The 19,536-nt window shown below is 35.6% G+C and overlaps 1 protein-coding gene across 1 annotated transcript in view; it reads left to right on the top strand.

The window, feature by feature from the left end:
• Positions 1–19,353, top strand: part of LOC125645814 (perlucin-like) — a 28,424-nt gene extending 9,071 nt beyond the window's left edge. Inside the window, exons 4-5 of the mRNA XM_056141747.1 lie at positions 18,088–18,298; positions 19,269–19,353. Coding sequence (XP_055997722.1) covers positions 18,088–18,298; positions 19,269–19,299 — 242 coding nt within the window. The 3' untranslated portion in view covers positions 19,300–19,353. The remainder of the gene's footprint in view (positions 1–18,087; positions 18,299–19,268) is intronic.
• Positions 19,354–19,536: the final 183 nt, after the last annotated feature.

The raw sequence follows: 19,536 nt of genomic DNA, 5'->3' as shown, positions 1-19,536 counted from the left end.
TACAAAACCGTTGATAACTTTCATGAAAATTAAGACAATTTGATGATATTTACAGGATAGGTAAAGATTATAAATATCTACAAATCTAAGTTTCAAAAATTGAAAACGCGCATGCGCACGCACGTGCATTGAAATTTGAATATTCAATTAATTCAATGACCATAACTTTTTTGTTTTTTGTCAAAATCTTTTCAAACTTGTATTGTATATGTATCTTGATATTCTTAACAAAAGTGTACAGTCATAATTACCATCCGGCACGTGCATGCACGTGTGCTAAATTCTGATTGGACGATTTTCAAATCGCCATAACTTTCTTATAAGTGATGGAAACAATATGAAATTTATACTGTAAGTATATCTATTAAATGTCTATTGAATGACATCAACATTGATGCTGAGTCATACTCACGTGCCCGTGTATGCACGTGCATAGCTTTTCTTTCATTTTTCGGGTACTAAAATGGTCATAACTATTGAATTAAAAACTGAAATGAATTCAAATTTACTCCGAGGATCTATGATATGAATGTCTATGAAATGGAGTCAACAAATTTTCCATTATCAAAATCGCGTGCGCGTGAATGCGCGTGCATTGTAATTTTTGACGTCTAAATTTAAGTATTGGTCTATAACATTTTGAGATTGCAATGAATAGGTTTGAAAATTAGGTTGCAGGTTTGTTTTGGGCCTGTCAATTTATTAATAGTCTCAAAATCACTTCCCTGCACGCGAATGCACGTGCGTTTAATTCTGATTGGACGATTTTGAAATCCCAATAACTTTCTTATGAGTGAAGCAATCGATACCAAATTCATATAGTAGGTATATTATTCAAATGTCTATTGAATAGCATCAACAAAATTGCTGTGTGGTACTCACACGCACGTGTATGCACGTGCATTGATTTCGGTCTTTGTAGTTTTGAGTTGCCGTTAATTTCTCGTTTTTCATTGAACAGTTGTGAAACTTCTCTTGTACTCATATAGTAAGACTTCTAATGTATCGAGATGGTCGAATTATTTATATCCACGTGCATGCACGTACGTGCACGTGCACAAAACTCTCAGATCTTTATAACTGATTTGAACTAGTATGAAATGGACTGAACGTTATAAGATAGTTATATATTCACATGCTACACAGTTTGCAAAGGTCAAAACCACTTGTACGGAAATAAATGTCACCACTTACTAAATGGGGGAATGTTTGGGGAACATCTGTAACGGTCCCCGTTACAATAAGTACTAGTTATGTTCCCCAATCGAAGTTTGGGAACATATTGGTTTTACTCTGTTTCTTATTATTATTATTATGTTCCCCAAATGAAGTTTGGGAACATATTGGTTTTACTCTGTTTCTTATTATTATTATGTTCCCCAAACGAAGTTTGGGAACATATTGGTTTTACTCTGTTTCTTATTATTATTATTATTTTTCTTTCTTTCTTCTTGGGACTTTTTTGTCCACGAGTGTTCTCAGAAACTACTCAAGGGATCAATATGAAACCTTTTTAGGATGATAGTATAGCATATGTAGATGTGCGGAACGAATGTCATTTTGTCTGAAAATGCATACATGTGCATGCACGTGCATTGGATTTTTTGTTTACAAACTTTGGAATCAGTCTAACTTTTTTATTTTTCACTAAAATCGTTTGATATTTATATCGTAGGTATAACATGGGACTCTTAACTGTTTGGCATCGTCAAAATTTCAATTCTGCATGCGAATGCACGTGTGCTTCAATTTGATTGGATAATACAAAACCGTTTATAACATTCATGCCAATCAAGGAAATTTAATGATATTTACAGGATAGGTAGACATGTCAGATATCTACAGATTAATGTAATAAAAATTGCAAACGCGCATGCGCACGAACGTGTATTGTCTTTTGAAGGTTCAATTCTTTCAATGACCATAACTTTTTTGTTTTTTGTCCAAATCTTTTCAAACTTGTATTGTATATGTATCTTGATATTCTTAACAACAGTGTACAGTCATAATTACCATCCGCCACGTGCATGCACGTGTACTAAATTGTGATTGGACGATTTTCAAATCGCCATAACTTTCTTATAAATGATGGAAACAATATGAAATTTATACTGTAAGTATATCTATCAAATGTCTATTGAATGACATCAACATTGATGCTGAGTCATACTCACGTGCCCGTGTATGCACGTGCATAGCTTTTCTTTCATTTTTCGAGTACTAAAATGGTCATAACTATTGAATTAAAAACTGAAATGGATTCAAATTTACCCTGAGGATCTATGATATGAATGTCTGTGAAATGGTGTCAAGAAAATTTCCATTATCGAAATCGCGTGCGCGTGAATGCGCGTGCATTGTTATTTTTGACGTCTAAATTGAAGTATTGGTCTATATCATTTTGAGATTGCAATGAATAGGTTTGAAAATTAGGTTGCAGGTATGTTTTGGGCCTCTCTATTTATTAATAGTCTCAAAATCACTTCCCTGCACGCGCATGCACGTGCGCTTAATTCTGATTGGACGATTTTGAAATGCCAATAACTTTCTTATGAGTGAAGCGATCAATACCAAATTCATATAGTAAGTATATTGTTCAAATGTCTATTGAATAGCATCAACAAAATTGTTGTGTGGTACTCACGCGCACGTGTATGCACGTGCATTGATTTCGGTCTTTGTAGTTTTGAGTTGCCGTTAATTTCTCGTTTTTCATTGAACAGTTGTGAAACTTCTCTTCTACTCATATAGTAAAACTTCTAATGTATCGACATGGACGAATTATTTATATTCACGTGCATGCACGTACGTGCACGTGCACAAAACTCTCAGATCTTTATAACTGATTTGAACTAGTATGAAATGGACTGAACGTTATAAGATAATTATATATTCACATGCTACACAGTTTGCAATGGTCAAAACAACTTGTACTGAAATAAATGTCACCACTCACTAAATGGGGGACTGTTTAGGGAACATCTGTAACGGTCCCCGTTACAATAAGTACTAGTTATTAAGGTCTTCCGTCTCCTGCGGAAGACCTTACTATTATTGTTAAGGTCTTCCGTCTCCTGCGGAAGACCTTACTATTATTGTTCGCGTTCTTCTTCTTCATTATTATTATTATTTTCCTTGGTAGTACACGCGTTTTTCTCAGCCATTTCTCGATCGATTTTCACGAAATTTTCAGGAAAGATGTCTTTTGGTGACGAAACTTTGCTTGCAAAATTTCGTGCTTGACGTCACTTCCGGTCAGGAGTTATCTCTCTTTTAGTGACTTTTTGAAGGGCCTTGTTGTCCACACATCTCCTCCGTTAGTTTTGAAGCTAGAGTCTTGAAATTTCTACACAAGATAGAGTAAACATTTTAGAAGATTTGTGGGGGATTCGATTTTACCGGAGGCGATTTGCCTAAAGGCTCGCCTGGACCTGAAAAAATGGATGCCAAAATTTTTCGCCCATTTCGGCGATTTTTGACCTTTGATCTGCAATATCTTTTTTCTTGCAAATATTTTGTTAAGACATGTAGAACAAAAGTTGTGCACATTTACGAGATCTTTTCGAAAATATCAAGATTTAGGGGCTAGCCCCTTCAATTAGGGATCTAGATGGGCTCAAAGTCTAGATCAAATATCTCAAAAATCGTTAATATTTTGGTAGAAGTCAAAGAACAAAAAATGTTCATCTCAACAATCCAAATCTATTCATATAAAAATTTAGGTCATATGTTACGTAATAAGGGATTTTAAGGGCCAAAACCATAAATTTTTTACCCCTTGTATCTCGAAAACGACAAATATTTTGAAAAGCAATAAAGAACAAAAGTTGTTCAGAATGATGATCTGAACAATATGCATATTTCGTTTTTACCCTATGTGGCCCCGTTAGGGAGCTACAGTTTGGCCCCTAAAAATTACTTCTAGAAATAACTCGAGAACGGTAAAGAATTTCTAAATACTTGTTGAACAAAAAATGTTTGAAATGTCATGACCTTTCTTACGATATCAAGCAAAAGGGGCTGACCCTTTAAATTAGGGGCCCAGAAGGGTCCAAAGGTTTATGAGAATATCTCAGAAACTATTAATATTTTGTAATAAGTCATTGAAGCGGAAATGTTCATCTAAACGAGCTTGTTCTTATCAAATCAAAAAGTAGGTCATATGTTACGTAATAAGGGATTTTAAGGGCCAAAATCATAAATAATTGACGCCTCATATCTTGAAAACAACAAATATTTTGAAAAGCATTATTGAACAAAAGTTGTTCAGAATGATAATCTAAACAATATGTACATTTCGTTTTTTCCCTATGTGGCCCCGTTAGGGAGCTACAGTTTGGCCCCTAAAAATTACTTCTAGAAATAACTCGAGAACGGTAAAGAATTTCTAAATACTTGTTGAACAAAAAATGTTTGAAATGTCATGACCTTTCTTACGATATCAAGCAAAAGGGGCTGACCCTTTAAATTAGGGGCCCAGAAGGGTCCAAAGGTTTATGAGAATATCTCAGAAACTATTAATATTTTGTAATAAGTCATTGAAGTGGAAATGTTCATCTAAACGAGCTTGTTCTTATCAAATCAAAAAGTAGGTCATATGTTACGTAATAAGGGATTTTAAGGGCCAAAATCATAAATAATTGACGCCTCATATCTTGAAAACGACAAATATTTTGAAAAGCATTATTGAACAAAAGTTGTTCAGAATGATAATCTAAACAATATGTACATTTCGTTATTTCCCTATGTGGCCCCGTTAGGGAGCTACAGTTTGGCCCCTAAATATTTCTTGTAGAGATAACTCGAGAACGGTAAAGAATTTCTAAATACTTGTTGAGCAAAAAATGTTTAAAATGACAAGGCCTTTCTTACGATATCAAGCAAAACGGGCTGGCCCTTTAAATTAGGGGTTCAGAAGGGTCCAAATGTTTTTGAGAATATCTCAGAAACTATTAATATTTTATGATAAGTTGTAGAAGCGGAAATGTTCATCTCAACGAGCTTGATCTTATCAAATCAAAAAGTAGGTCATCTGTTACGTAATTAGAGATTTTAAGGGCCAAAATCGTAAATATTTGACACCTCATATCTTTAAAACGACATATTTTTTGAAAAGCATTATTGAACAAAAGTTGTTCAATGTGTCATAACCTATCGATCAATATCAAAAAATGGGTCTGTGGGCCTCATGGCTCGCCTGTAGAGTCGATTTTTGTCGATATCAGTCGATTTCAAAAACTTGTAACTGGTAAATATTTTGTAAGGACATATCGAGCAAAAGTTGTTCAGTTTATCGAGATCTATCGATTGATATGAAGAAATAGGCCTATGGTCCTAATGGCTCGCCTGTAGAGTCGATTTTTTGTCGATATCGGTCGATCTCAATAACTTTTTACAGGTAAATATTTTGTAAAGACATATAGAAGTAAAGTTGTTGAGTCTATAGAGGGCTAACAAATGACATCAAGAAATAGGCCCGCGGGCCTTATGGCTCGCCTGGAGAGTCGAATTTCAAACGAATTTCACCGCAACTTTGCTTCAGAAGCTTATGATATGAAAAATTGATTATATCTAAAGTGTCTTAAAGTCAGAAACTAAATTTGGACTCATTTGTCTTTTTTTTTTTTTTTTAACTCCGAGTGCATCAACAAATCGGACGGAAGACCTTCTCGTTGCTCGCAACGAGATTGTGTCTAGTTATTATTATTATTCTTTTTTTTTCTCCTTACCGATTTTTGTGCAGAAGATTTCTCGGAGATGGCTGAATCGATTTGCTTCAAATTTTCAGGATTGATGCGTTGCCATTTGAAGTTTTTACCGCCGTTTCAATTTTTGAAAAATCACTTCCGGTTGGAAGTTATCCCCCTTTTCTCGATTTTCAGATGACCATTTTGTCCAGACAAAAACTCGAAAACGGTAAAAGCTAGAGTGCTGAAATTTTCAGTGATGTTAGACGACATATTGTAGTTGTGCACCTGGGTTTTAAAAATTTCCGGAAGTGCCTAGTATGGAAGCTCGGTATGGGTCGAAAATGGAATTTAAAAAAGTGTCCAATTTTTTTCCACGTTTTAAATCAGAACTTTTTACTCGTAAATATTTTGTTTAGATATATATAACAAAAGTTGTACAGTTTATTGAGATCTTTCGTGTCATATCAAGAAATAGGCCCATGGGCCTCATGGCTCGCCTGAACCATTGAATTTCTGTTACAATGATTAATTTTTTTCTCACGAAACTTTTGGTAAGACATGTAGAATAAAAGTTGTTCAGTTTTGCAAGATCTATTTCATGATATCTTAAAAAAGGCTCCCGGGCGTCATGGCTCGCCTGAACAGTCGAATTTGTATCGCAATTAATAACATTGATAACTTTTTTCTCGAGAAACTTTTGACAAGACATGTAGAACAAACGTTGTTCAGTTTCGCAAGCGTTAACTAACGATGTTAAGAAATAGGCCCGCGGGTCTCATCGCTCACCTGAACAGTTGGGTTATTGTTGCAATCTATAACATTTTTGTCAAGAAACTTTTAAGAAGACATCTAGAACAAAAGTTGTTCAGTTTTGCAAGATCTTTCGAACAACATCATGAAAAAGGCCAACGGGCCTCATGGCTCGCCTGAACAGATTGATCAGTGTCACAATTACTAACTTTTTTCTCGAGAATCTTTTGATAAGACATGTAGAACAAATGTTGTTCAGTTTCGCAAGCGTTAACTAACGATGTTAAGAAATAGGCCTGCGGGTCTCATGGCTCACCTGAACAGTTGGGTTATTGTTCCAATCTATAACATTTTCGTCAAGAAACTTTTAATGAGACATCTAGAGCGAAAGTTGTTCAGTTTTGCAAGATCTTTCGAACAACATCATGAAAAAGGCCAACGGGCCTCATGGCTCGCCTGAACAGATTGATCAGTGTCACAATTACTAACTTTTTTCTCGAGAATCTTTTGATAAGACATGTAGAACAAATGTTGTTCAGTTTCGCAAGCGTTAACTAACGATGTTAAGAAATAGGCCTGCGGGTCTCATGGCTCACCTGAACAGTTGGGTTATTGTTCCAATCTATAACATTTTCGTCAAGAAACTTTTAATGAGACATCTAGAGCGAAAGTTGTTCAGTTTTGCAAGATCTTTCGAACAACATCATGAAAAAGGCCAACTGGCCTCATGGCTCGCCTGAACAGTTTGATTAGTGTCACAATAACTTTTTTCTGGAGAAACTTTTGATAAGACATGTAGAACAAATGCTGTTCAGTTTCGCAAGCGTTAACTAACGATGTTAAGAAATAGGCCTGCGGGTCTCATGGCTCACCTGAACAGTTGGGTTATTGTTGCAAGCTATAACATTTTTGTCAATAAACTTTTAATAAGACATCTAGAACAAAAATTCTTCAGTTTTGAAAGATCTTTCGAACAACATCATGAAAAAGGCGAACGGGCCTCATGGTTCGCTTGAACAGTTTGATTTGTGTCACAATCAATAACTTTTTTCTGGAGAAACTTTTGATAAGACATGTAGAACAAAAGTTGTTCAGTTTTGCAAGATCTTTCAAATGATATCAAGAAAAAGGCCCACGGGCCTTATGACTCGCCTTAACAATCTGATAAATGTTGCAATCAATAACTTTTTTCTCAAGAAAATTTTGATAGGACATGTAGAACAAAATTAGTTCAGTTTTACGAGATATATCTAGAATGATATTTTAAAAAAATAGGCCTCCGGGCGACATGACTCGCCTGATCAGTCGAATTTGTATCGCAGTATATATAACATTATTAACTTGTTTGTCGAAGAAAAGTCTGACCCCTTCAATTAGTGGCCGAGAGCGACAGAGAGTCTTTAATTCATAGCACTTAAATGATCAATATTTGTAAAACATTACCGAAGCTAAATTGTACGTCTAGACAATATATTTGTATCATTATTCATGAACGAAAATCTCATTCGAATTCTTATCTCATCACATCTAAAATTGGACGGAAGACCCACTCGTTGCTCGCAACGAGATCGCATCTAGTTATTATTATTATTCTTTCTTTCTTCTTGGGACTTTTTTGTCTACGAGTGTTCTCAGAAACTACTGAAGGGATCAATATGAAACCTTTTTAGGATGATAGTATAGCATATGTAGATGTGCGGAACGAATGTCATTTTGCATGAAAATGCATGCATGTGCATGCACGTGCATTGGATTTTTTGTTTACAAACTTTGGAATCAGTCTAACTTTTTTATTTTTCAATGAAATCGTTTGATATTTATATCGTAGGTATAACATGGGACCCTTAACTGTTTGGCATCGTCAAAATTTCAATTTTGCACGCGCATGCACGTGTGCTTCAATTTGATTGGATAATACAAAACCGTTTATAACATTCATACCAATTAAGGAAATTTAATGATATTTACAGGATAGGTAGACATGTGAAATATCTACAGGTCGATGTAATAAAAATTGCAAACGCGCATGCGCACGCACGTGCATTGTCTTTTGAAGGTTCAATTCTTTCAATGACCATAACTTTTTTGTTTTTTGTCAAAATCTTTTCAAACTTGTATTGTATATGTATCATGATATTCTTAACAAAAGTGTATAGTCATAATTACCATCCGGCATGTGAATGCACGTGTGCTAAATTCTGATTGGACGATTTTCAAATCGCCATAACTTTCTTATAAATGATGGAAACAATATGAAATTTATACTGTAAGTATATCTATCAAATGTCTATTGAATGACATCAACATTGATGCCAGGTCATACTCACGTGCCCGTGTATGCACGTGCATAGCTTTTCTTTCATTTTTCGGGTACTAAAATGGTCATAACTATTGAATTAAAAACTGAAATGATTTCAAATTTACTCTGAGGATCTATGATATGAATGTCTGTGAAATGGTGTCAAGAAAATTTCCATTATCAAAATCGCGTGCGCGTGAATGCGCGTGCATTGTAATTTTTGACGTCTAAATTTGAGTATTGGTCTATAACATTTTGAGATTGCAATGAATAGGTTTGAAAATTAGGTTGCAGGTATGTTTTGGGCCTGTCAATTTATTAATAGTCTCAAAATCACTTCCCTGCACGTACATGCACGTGAGCTTAATTCAGATTGGACGATTTTGAAATCGCAATAACTTTCTTAAGAGTGAAGCGATCGATACCAAATTCATATAGTAAGTATATTGTTCAAATGTCTATTGATTAGCATCAACAAAATTGTTGTGTGGTACTCACGCGCACGTGTATGCACGTGGATTGATTTCGGTCTCTGTAGTTTTGAGTTGTTGTTAATTTCTCGTTTTTCATTGAACAGTTGTGAAACTTCTCTTGTACTCATATAGTAAGACTTCTAATGTATCGAGATGGTCGAATTATGTATCTGCATGTGCATGCACGTACGTGCACGTGCACAAAACTCTCAGATCTTTATAACTGATTTGTATTAGCATGAAATGGACTGAACGTTATAAAATAGTTATATATTCACATATTTCACAGTTTGCAATGGTCAAAACCACTTGTACTGAAATAAATGACACCACTTCCTAAATGGGGGAATGTTTGGGGGACATCTGTAACGGTCCCCGTTACAATAAGTACTAGTTATTAAGGTCTTCCGTCTCCTGCGGAAGACCTTACTATTATTGTTCGCGTTCTTCTTCTTCATTATTATTATTATTATTATTTTCCTTGGTAGTACACGCGTTTTTCTCAGCCATTTCTCGATCGATTTTCACGAAATTTTCAGGAAAGATGTCTTTTGGTGACGAAACTTTGCTTGCAAAATTTCGTGCTTGACGTCACTTCCGGTCAGGAGTTATCTCTCTTTTAGTGACTTTTTGAAGGGCCTTGTTGTCCACACATCTCCTCCGTTAGTTTTGAAGCTAGAGTCTTGAAATTTCTACACAAGATAGAGTAAACATTTTAGAAGATTTGTGGGGGATTCGATTTTACCGGAGGCGATTTGCCTAAAGGCTCGCCTGGACCTGAAAAAATGGATGCCAAAATTTTTCGCCCAATTCGGCGATTTTTGACCTTTGATCTGCAATATCTTTTTTCTTGCAAATATTTTGTTAAGACATGTAGAACAAAAGTTGTGCACATTTACGAGATCTTTTCGAAAATATCAAGATTTAGGGGCTAGCCCCTTCAATTAGGGATCTAGATGGGCTCAAAGTCTAGATCAAATATCTCAAAAATCGTTAATATTTTGGTAGAAGTCAAAGAACAAAAAATGTTCATCTCAACAATCCAAATCTATTCATATAAAAATTTAGGTCATATGTTACGTAATAAGGGATTTTAAGGGCCAAAACCATAAATTTTTTACCCCTTGTATCTCGAAAACGACAAATATTTTGAAAAGCAATAAAGAACAAAAGTTGTTCAGAATGATGATCTGAACAATATGCATATTTCGTTTTTACCCTATGTGGCCCCGTTAGGGAGCTACAGTTTGGCCCCTAAAAATTACTTCTAGAAATAACTCGAGAACGGTAAAGAATTTCTAAATACTTGTTGAACAAAAAATGTTTGAAATGTCATGACCTTTCTTACGATATCAAGCAAAAGGGGCTGACCCTTTAAATTAGGGGCCCAGAAGGGTCCAAAGGTTTATGAGAATATCTCAGAAACTATTAATATTTTGTAATAAGTCATTGAAGCGGAAATGTTCATCTAAACGAGCTTGTTCTTATCAAATCAAAAAGTAGGTCATATGTTACGTAATAAGGGATTTTAAGGGCCAAAATCATAAATAATTGACGCCTCATATCTTGAAAACGACAAATATTTTGAAAAGCATTATTGAACAAAAGTTGTTCAGAATGATAATGTAAACAATATGTACATTTCATTTTTTCCCTATGTGGCCCCGTTAGGGAGCTACAGTTTGGCCCCTAAATATTTCTTGTAGAGATAACTCGAGAACGGTAAAGAATTTCTAAATACTTGTTGAGCAAAAAATGTTTAAAATGACAAGGCCTTTCTTACGATATCAAGCAAAACGGGCTGGCCCTTTAAATTAGGGGTTCAGAAGGGTCCAAATGTTTTTGAGAATATCTCAGAAACTATTAATATTTTATAATAAGTTGTAGAAGCGGAAATGTTCATCTCAACGAGCTTGATCTTATCAAATCAAAAAGTAGGTCATATGTTACGTAATTAGAGATTTTAAGGGCCAAAATCGTAAATATTTGACGCCTCATATCTTTAAAACGACATACTTTTTGAAAAGCATTATTGAACAAAAGTTGTTCAATGTGTCATAACCTATCGATCAATATCAAAAAATGGGTCTGTGGGCCTCATGGCTCGCCTGTAGAGTCGATTTTTGTCAATATCAGTCGATTTCACAAACTTGTAACTGGTAAATATTTTGTAAGGACATATTGAACAAAAGTTGTTCAGTTTATCGAGATCTATCGATTGATATCAAGAAATAGGCCTATGGTCCTAATGGCTCGCCTGTAGAGTCGATTTTTTGTCGATATCGGTCGATCTCAATAACTTTTTACAGGTAAATATTTTGTAAAGACATATAGAACTAAAGTTGTTGAGTCTAAGAATATTGACTCTGTCGGTAGTCAAAACGACTACTTCCGGTTTCTTGATAAAATACCTTTTTAATTTTCGTCTCTTTGTCCCTATAAATCTCGCTTATATTTGAAGTCTTTCATATGATTTTCACATGTCTTAATAAAAGTATAAACTTCCAAAGTTTTGATAATTTTATTTTTCAAAATTGACTTCCGGTCGGTAGTAACCTACTACTTTTTCTTTCTTAGGTTTACTTCTTTTTTTGAGAACTCTTTCAGATAGAGACGTGAAATTTTCAGGGAATATAAACAGTAAAGAGTCGCTGTCATTTATAGGAAAAAGCATCTGAATAGTACTTCCGGTCGTCACCGGAAGTTACGAGAAAGGAGTAAAAAATTCGATAATACATTTCTCATTCATTGTTAAGGCACATTTACTGATATATTTAAATGGTTTTCGTAGGAACAGAAAGCTCTTTACCGGAAGTGGTCTAACGGAAGACCTACTCATAAACGGAAGACCTTCTAGTGATTCTACTGTTTATTATTATTATTATTTTTTTTTTTCCCTTTCGTCTCCGAGACCGCTGGATGGATTTTCCTGAAACTTTCACAGGTTATAGACAACGATGGTACCTCGAGGCATTTTTTTCATTTTTTCAAAATTCACTTCCGTTCGTCAGATACGTCCGATTTTCCGGTTTTTGAAAGAAACTTTGTCCGGGGGTAAACTTGAAAACCACTAAAGATAATCGAATGAAACTTCCAGGGATGATAAATCTATTTTCTCTATGGTGCATGCACGTATTATTTTTTGTCGCCGTCACTTCCGGTCGTCACCGGAAGTGATTAAATAAATCATCAATTTCAAACTTTTTTCTTTCAAATTGAAACCTACTTTGGTTTATTATATCTCGTTCGAATTCTCAAAAAATGTTGACCCCACCGGAAGTTGAATCTTCAACTTCCGGTTATATCAAAGAAAGCCCACTCATTTTCTCATTTTTCAGTGCCATAAATCTCGGTCATGAAACTAGTTAATGAGTTGAGTTTTACATATATTATAGTCACTATAAATGTTTAGAGTAACGTCAAATATTTTTGTAGAATTCACTTCCGGTCGGCAAATACGGCTTATTAGCTGTTTTCCTTGTCTAGCGTTTTTCTCAGAAACAGTAAAAGATAGAGTCACCAAATTTTCAGAGTGAATAGATCTCACTTTGTAGGCGTGCAGGAGGGGGTTAAGAATGTCGTCCGTCACTTCCGGTCGTCACCGGAAGTGATTAATGAATCATAAATTTCAAACTTTTTTTTTCAAATTGAAACCTATATCGGTTTTCTAGGTCTCGTTCTAATTCTCAAAAAATGTTGACCCCACCGGAAGTTGAATTTCCAACTTCCGGTTATAACAAAGAAAGACTATTCATTCTCTCATTTTTCAGTGCCATAAATCTCGGTCATGAAACAAGTTAATGATTTGAATTTTATATATGTTATAGATACTATAAATTTCTAGAGTATATTTAAATCTTTTTGTAAAATTCATTTCCGGTCGTGAGATATGGGGTGGACATATTCAAACCTTGTCTTTTCACTTTCTCAATAATGAATATAGATAGACGCTTGAAACTTCTAGAGTTGATCAACTAACATTAGTCCAATGTACACATACATTCAATTTTTTCATCCGTCACTTCCGGTCTCTACCGGAAGTATTTGAAAAAATGTCGATTTTCCGATTTCTTCGAGTCTGGATATATTTTCTTGATATTTTCAGGAATAATGTCTGATGAAATGACCTTGCTATAATTATGTTCCCCAAACAAAGTTTGGGAACATATTGTTTTTACTCTGTTTCTTATTATTATTATTATTATTATTATTATTCTTTTTCTCCGGTACTTTTTTGTCCGGTAGTGTTCTCAGAAACTACAAAAGGGATCGATATGAAACTTTCCAGGATGATAGTATAGCGTTTGTAGATGTGCATAGTGATAGTCATTTTGTTTGCACGTGCATGCACGCGCGCGCACGTGCATTGCAATTTTGGTACAAAAAATGGAAAATCAGAATATTGAAGGAAGCGATATAAAACCTAAATAGGATGATAGTATATCATTTGTACATATGAAAAATAATAGTTATTTTGCCAGCACGCGCACGCATGCGCGTGCACGCGCATTACAAAATTTGTACGCTAACTTTGGAATCAGTCTAACTTTTTTGTTGTTCATTGAAATGGCTTGAAATTCATATCATAGGTAGATATTGAGACCCTTAACTGATTTGCATGGTCAAAATTACCAATTTGCACGCGCATGCACGTGCGCTTCATTTTGATTGGATAATGCTAAAACGTTTGTAACTATCTTATTTATGAAGCGAATGAGATGATATTCACAGCATATGTAGACAATATGTGTATCTATATGTTGGTGTAACAAAAAATGCCAACGTACACGCGCATGCGCGTGCAACGTTTTTTAAATGTTCAATTTTTAAAGGACGATAACGTTTTTGTTTTTCATCAAATTCTATTCATATTAGGGGTTTAGATGTATCTTGGTACTCCTTACAAATTGCTGTGGTTAGAATTACTGCTCAGCACGTGCATGCACGTGTGCTGATTTCTGATTGGACGATTTTAAAATCGCTATAACTTCCTTATATTTGGTGAAAACGTTATGAAATTCATACTGTGGGTATATGATACAAATGCCTGTTGAACGACATCAACAAAAATTCGGAATCATACACGCGTGCGCGTGTATGCACGTGCAACGCTTTCTTTCATTTCTTGGTACTGAAATGACCATATTGAACGTACTACATGTAATTAAAGGCTACAATAAAATGATTTTTTCCTATAGATTCACAAGGACATCACTTTTTAATTGGGGGAGGTTTGGGGAACATATGTAACGGTCCCCGTTACAATTAGAACTAGTTATTTTTGTTTTTACAAAATTCACTTCCGGTCGGAAAATATGGCCGATTTTCTGTTTCTCAAAAGGAATTTTGTCCAGCATTTTACTTCGAAAAGGTAAAATATAGGTTCATCAAATATTCAGGGATGATCAATCTCCGTTTGTAAGAGTGCAGTAGGGGGTTGAATATGTCGACCCTCACTTCCTGTCGTCACCGGAAGTGAGGGAAAGAATCGCAAATTTCAAACTTTTTCCTTTAAATTGAAAACTATACTAGTTTATTAACTCTCTTTCAAAGTGTCAAAAGAATATGGACTCTGTCGGTAGTCAAAACGACTACTTCCGGTTTCTTGATAAAATACCTTTTTACTTTTCCTGTCTTTGTCCCCATAAATCTCGCGTATATTTGAAGTCTTTCATATGATTTTCACATGTCTTAATAAAAGTATCAACTTCTAAAGTTTTGATAATTTTGTTTTTCAAAATTGACTTCCGGTCGGTAGTAACCTACTACTTTTTCTTTCTTTAGTCTACTTGTTTTTGTTGAGAATTCTTTCAGATAGAGACGTGAAATTCTCAGGGAATATCAACAGTAAAGAGTCGCTCTCATTTATAGGAAAACGCATCTGAATAGTACTTCCGGTCGTCACCGGAAGTTACGAGAAAGGAGTAAAAATTTCGATAAAACATTTCTCATTCATTGTTAAGGCACATTTTCTGATACATTTAAATGGTTTTCGTAGGAACAGAAAGCTCTTAACCGGAAGTGGTCTAACGGAAGACCTACTCATTACTAGTAATGAGTGTCTAGTTATTATTATTATTATTATTCTTTTTCTCCGGTACTTTTTTGTCCGGTAGTGTTCTCAGGAACTACAAAAGGGATCGATATGAAACTTTCCAGGATGATAGTATAGCATTTGTAGATGTGCATAGTGATAGTCATTTTGTTTGCACGTGCATGCACGCGCGCGCACGTGCATTGCAATTTTGGTACAAAAAATGGAAAATCAGAATATTGAAGGAAGCGATATAAAACCTAAATAGGATGATAGTATATCATTTGTACATATGAAAAATAATAGTTATTTTGCCAGCACGCGCACGCATGCGCGTGCACGCGCATTACAAAATTTGTACGCTAACTTTGGAATCAGTCTAACTTTTTTGTTGTTCATTGAAATGGCTTGAAATTCATATCATAGGTAGATATTGAGACCCTTAACTGATTTACATGGTCAAAATTACCAATTTGCACGCGCATGCACGTGCGCTTCATTTTGATTGGATAATGCTAAAACGTTTGTAACTATCTTATTTATGAAGCGAATGAGATGATATTCACAGCATACGTAGACAATATGAGTATCTATATGTTGGTGTAACAAAAAATGCCAACGCACACGCGCATGCACGTGCAACGTTTTTTAAATATTCAATTTTTAAAGGACGATAACGTTTTTGTTTTTCATCAAATTCTATTCATATTAAGGGTTTAGATGTATCTTGGTACTCCTTACAAATTGCTGTGGTTAGAATTACTGCTCAGCACGTGCATGCACGTGTGCTGATTTCTGATTGGACGATTTTAAAATCGCTATAACTTCCTTATATTTGGTGGAAACGTTATGAAATTCATACTGTGGGTATATGATACAAATGCCTGTTGAACGACATCAACAAAAATTCGGAATCATACACGCGTGCGCGTGTATGCACGTGCAACGCTTTCTTTCATTTCTTGGTACTGAAATGACCATATTGAACGTACTACATGTAATTAAAGGCTAAAATAAAATGATTTTTTCCTATAGATTCACAAGGACATCACTTTTTAATTGGGGGAGGTTTGGGGAACATCTGTAACGGTCCCCGTTACAATTAGAACTAGTTACATTTTGAAAACCCTATTTACTATTTATTTATTATACATTTTTACCTATATCTTAATCCTTTGGACAAGTAGCAATTAACGTAACAACCACTGGATGTCATGCATAAATAAAGTGCACCGCCACGGCACATGATACGCCCGTCACATATTGTTAACAGTATAGATTGTACCCATTAAAACATTTTTTTATATCACCTTAATTAATTGTCACAGTGACCTTAAAGTAGGATGCGACACACCTTCTACCTAAGATGCATTAGTTGACCAATTTTGGTGATTCTAGGTCTAATAGTTTTCAAGTTATGAGCCGGACAAGTTTTTGTCATATATGGCCATATCTTCTTAATGAAAAGTCACAGTGACCTGGTTTTAATGTGCGACACACCTTCTACCCAAGATGTATCTACAGACAAAGTTTGATGATTCTAGGCCTTGTAGTATTTAAGTTACGGGTCGGACACGAAAAAGCTAACAGACAGACGGATATCTTCTTAATGAAAAGTCACAGTGATCTGGTTTTAATGTGCGACACACCTTCTACCCAAGATGTATCTACAGACAAAGTTTGATGATTCTAGGCCTTGTAGTATTTAAGTTACGGGTCGGACACGAAAAAGCTAACAGACGGACGGACAGACGAATATCTTCTTAATGAAAAGTCACAGTGACCTGGTTTTAATGTGCGACACACCTTCTACCCAAGATGTATCTACAGACAAAGTTTGATGATTCTAGGCCTTGTAGTATTTAAGTTACGGGTCGGACACGAAAAAGCTAACAGACGGACGGACATGAACGTCATACCATAATACGTCCCGTCTTAAGACGGGCGTATAAAAAGAGTGCCCAATGCTGAATTTTTTTTATCCAATTCTTGAATTGATTTAATATCCTTTAAATCAAATTATTAATAAAGTTGTACAATCTGAACTTTAAAAAGTTCAAATGTTTTCAAATTTAGTTAATTGTAAACAGTGTAGGTACAATCATTATACATAAGGTAAACCTTATTAACCGGTACCAGTCTGCCATGCTGTCACGTCGATGAATTGAAAGTACAATTACAGAATGAAGAATTGTTATAATAATCACACTAGAGGTAAATAAACTTATCTAGGTATCAAATGAGATGAATTATACATTGTCTGAGACGGAAATGGACAACAACGCTTTGATTTCATTCTGCAAACGTATGGTTAAGGAGGCCGAGATGCAGACGCTATGTAGACAGTTCGTCAACAAGAAGTAGCTCTTGTATTCATGCGCCTAACAGACTTCATTGATTCTTTAGTTATTAGCAGACATCATTAAACTTCCTATGTTTTTTTAATTAAAGGATTAAAAAGTAAATGTAATTACATACCAGTTTCATATACTGATAGACTAGTTTGATATGCTAGTTTCATATACAAATGTACTACATTGGTATACTGATATATTAGTCTGATATACTAGCTTGAGTACTATTGAAAAAAAAAAATTCTTGTTATACATGTAATACAGTGTGTCTTATGGCGGAAGGCTTCTCATCCGAAAAATCCTGAAATCTCAACAACTAAGGCTATGTTTTGTATTCTTCTTTTCTGGTACGTAGCTGATTAAGGCATTTTTGTCAACTCTGCCCCATAGGAATTTATGGTGCATAGTAACTGAAATGTGGTAGAGTCTTAATCCACGCAGTGCATGTATGACGTATCTGTGTCTCATACCTCTATCTTTATGTAAGGTGAATATATGATTGGGCTCTCTGACGTCCTACTAGAGGGAGATTGGGTATGGACGTCCTCCCAAACAAATCCAATCTACAGTGATTGGTATCCCGGGCAACCGGACAACTATCATACTCATGAAGATTGCGCAATTTTGTGGAGAGAACACGGATATCACTGGAACGATGCTCCGTGCACTGTACCTTACAATTTCATCTGCGAGAAAGAGTAAGTTATAAGACAAAAAGAATTCAGCGAGTACGTGCATTTCCTTGAGTAGCTCAGTGGTAGAGCGTTCGCTTCGTAACAGGGAGGTCGTGAGTTTGAGCCCCGCTCATGCCATGGCAGCGTCAAACATAAGACGTTAACATAGGTAGTGATTACCCCTTCGCGAAACGCTCAGCATTAAGAAGTGAAAGGTGAAGATTATGAACATTGACCAATCTCATAACTCCTATAAGCAATATAAAAAAGATATTTGGGCAAACACGGACCCCCGGACTCACCAGAGGTGGGATCAGGTGTCTAGGAGGAGTAAACATTCCCTGTCGACCGGTCACACCCGCCGTGAGCCCTTTATCTTTGAGCGTACATAGTGTATGAAAAGGGTGCTATATAAATATGGTATTATTATTATTTATCTTGATCAGGTAAACGGAGTTATCCATAGTCAAAATCAGTGTGTCAAGAACGGCCTAACAGTCGGTATGAGACACGTCAGACAGCATTTGACCCAATGATAGGTTATATTGGCAATCTAGATCGTTATAACGACCATAGAACTTGCGAAATGCTGACTTTAAACGAGACTTTTGGAACCCCTGCACCATCAACTTATTTGTCAGTAGCCTGCTTCGATTTAAAAACTGACCATATGCAGAACGAGTGGGAATCACAGGTCTTCAGGATATGGCCTTAAAAACGGAGGTCCCGTGTTGCGGTAGGCGTTTGCAAGATAAAGAACCCCCACTGCTACGGCCCTGAGCGCTAAGCATAGGTCTAAATTTGTGGTATTTCACCTACAACAGGTGACGTCATAATAACAGTGAAAATTCTCGACGGGACGTGAAACAAACAAACAATCCTTGATTTCATTCCAATACATCAACAATCATATTTCTGCAATTTAAAGCACTGCTTTGGTGGTCGGGGAAAATTTATAAAATATCTAATATTAGTTTTGTTTCTTTTCTTCCAGACTGAGCGATGGTACCGACATCATTGGTTGATTAAGAAATGAAGTATCTGTATGCAGGAAAGTCTACTAAAGGATTGCCATTTAACTCCATTGTTCTTATATATATACGTGGGTTTGATTGATCGATTGTTTTGCTGTTTTCCGCCACACTCAACAATTTTTCAGTTATCTGGTGGCGCCCAGTTTTGATTGGTGGAAGAAAGAACCCATATACAATGTACCTGGGAAGAGACCACCGACCTCCCGAAAGTAAACTGGGAAACTTTCT

Source organism: Ostrea edulis, chromosome 6 (assembly GCF_947568905.1).
Source record: "Ostrea edulis chromosome 6, xbOstEdul1.1, whole genome shotgun sequence".
NCBI classification, from domain to species: Eukaryota; Metazoa; Mollusca; class Bivalvia; order Ostreida; family Ostreidae; genus Ostrea; species Ostrea edulis.
This window is presented reverse-complemented; position numbering and strand designations above follow the sequence as displayed.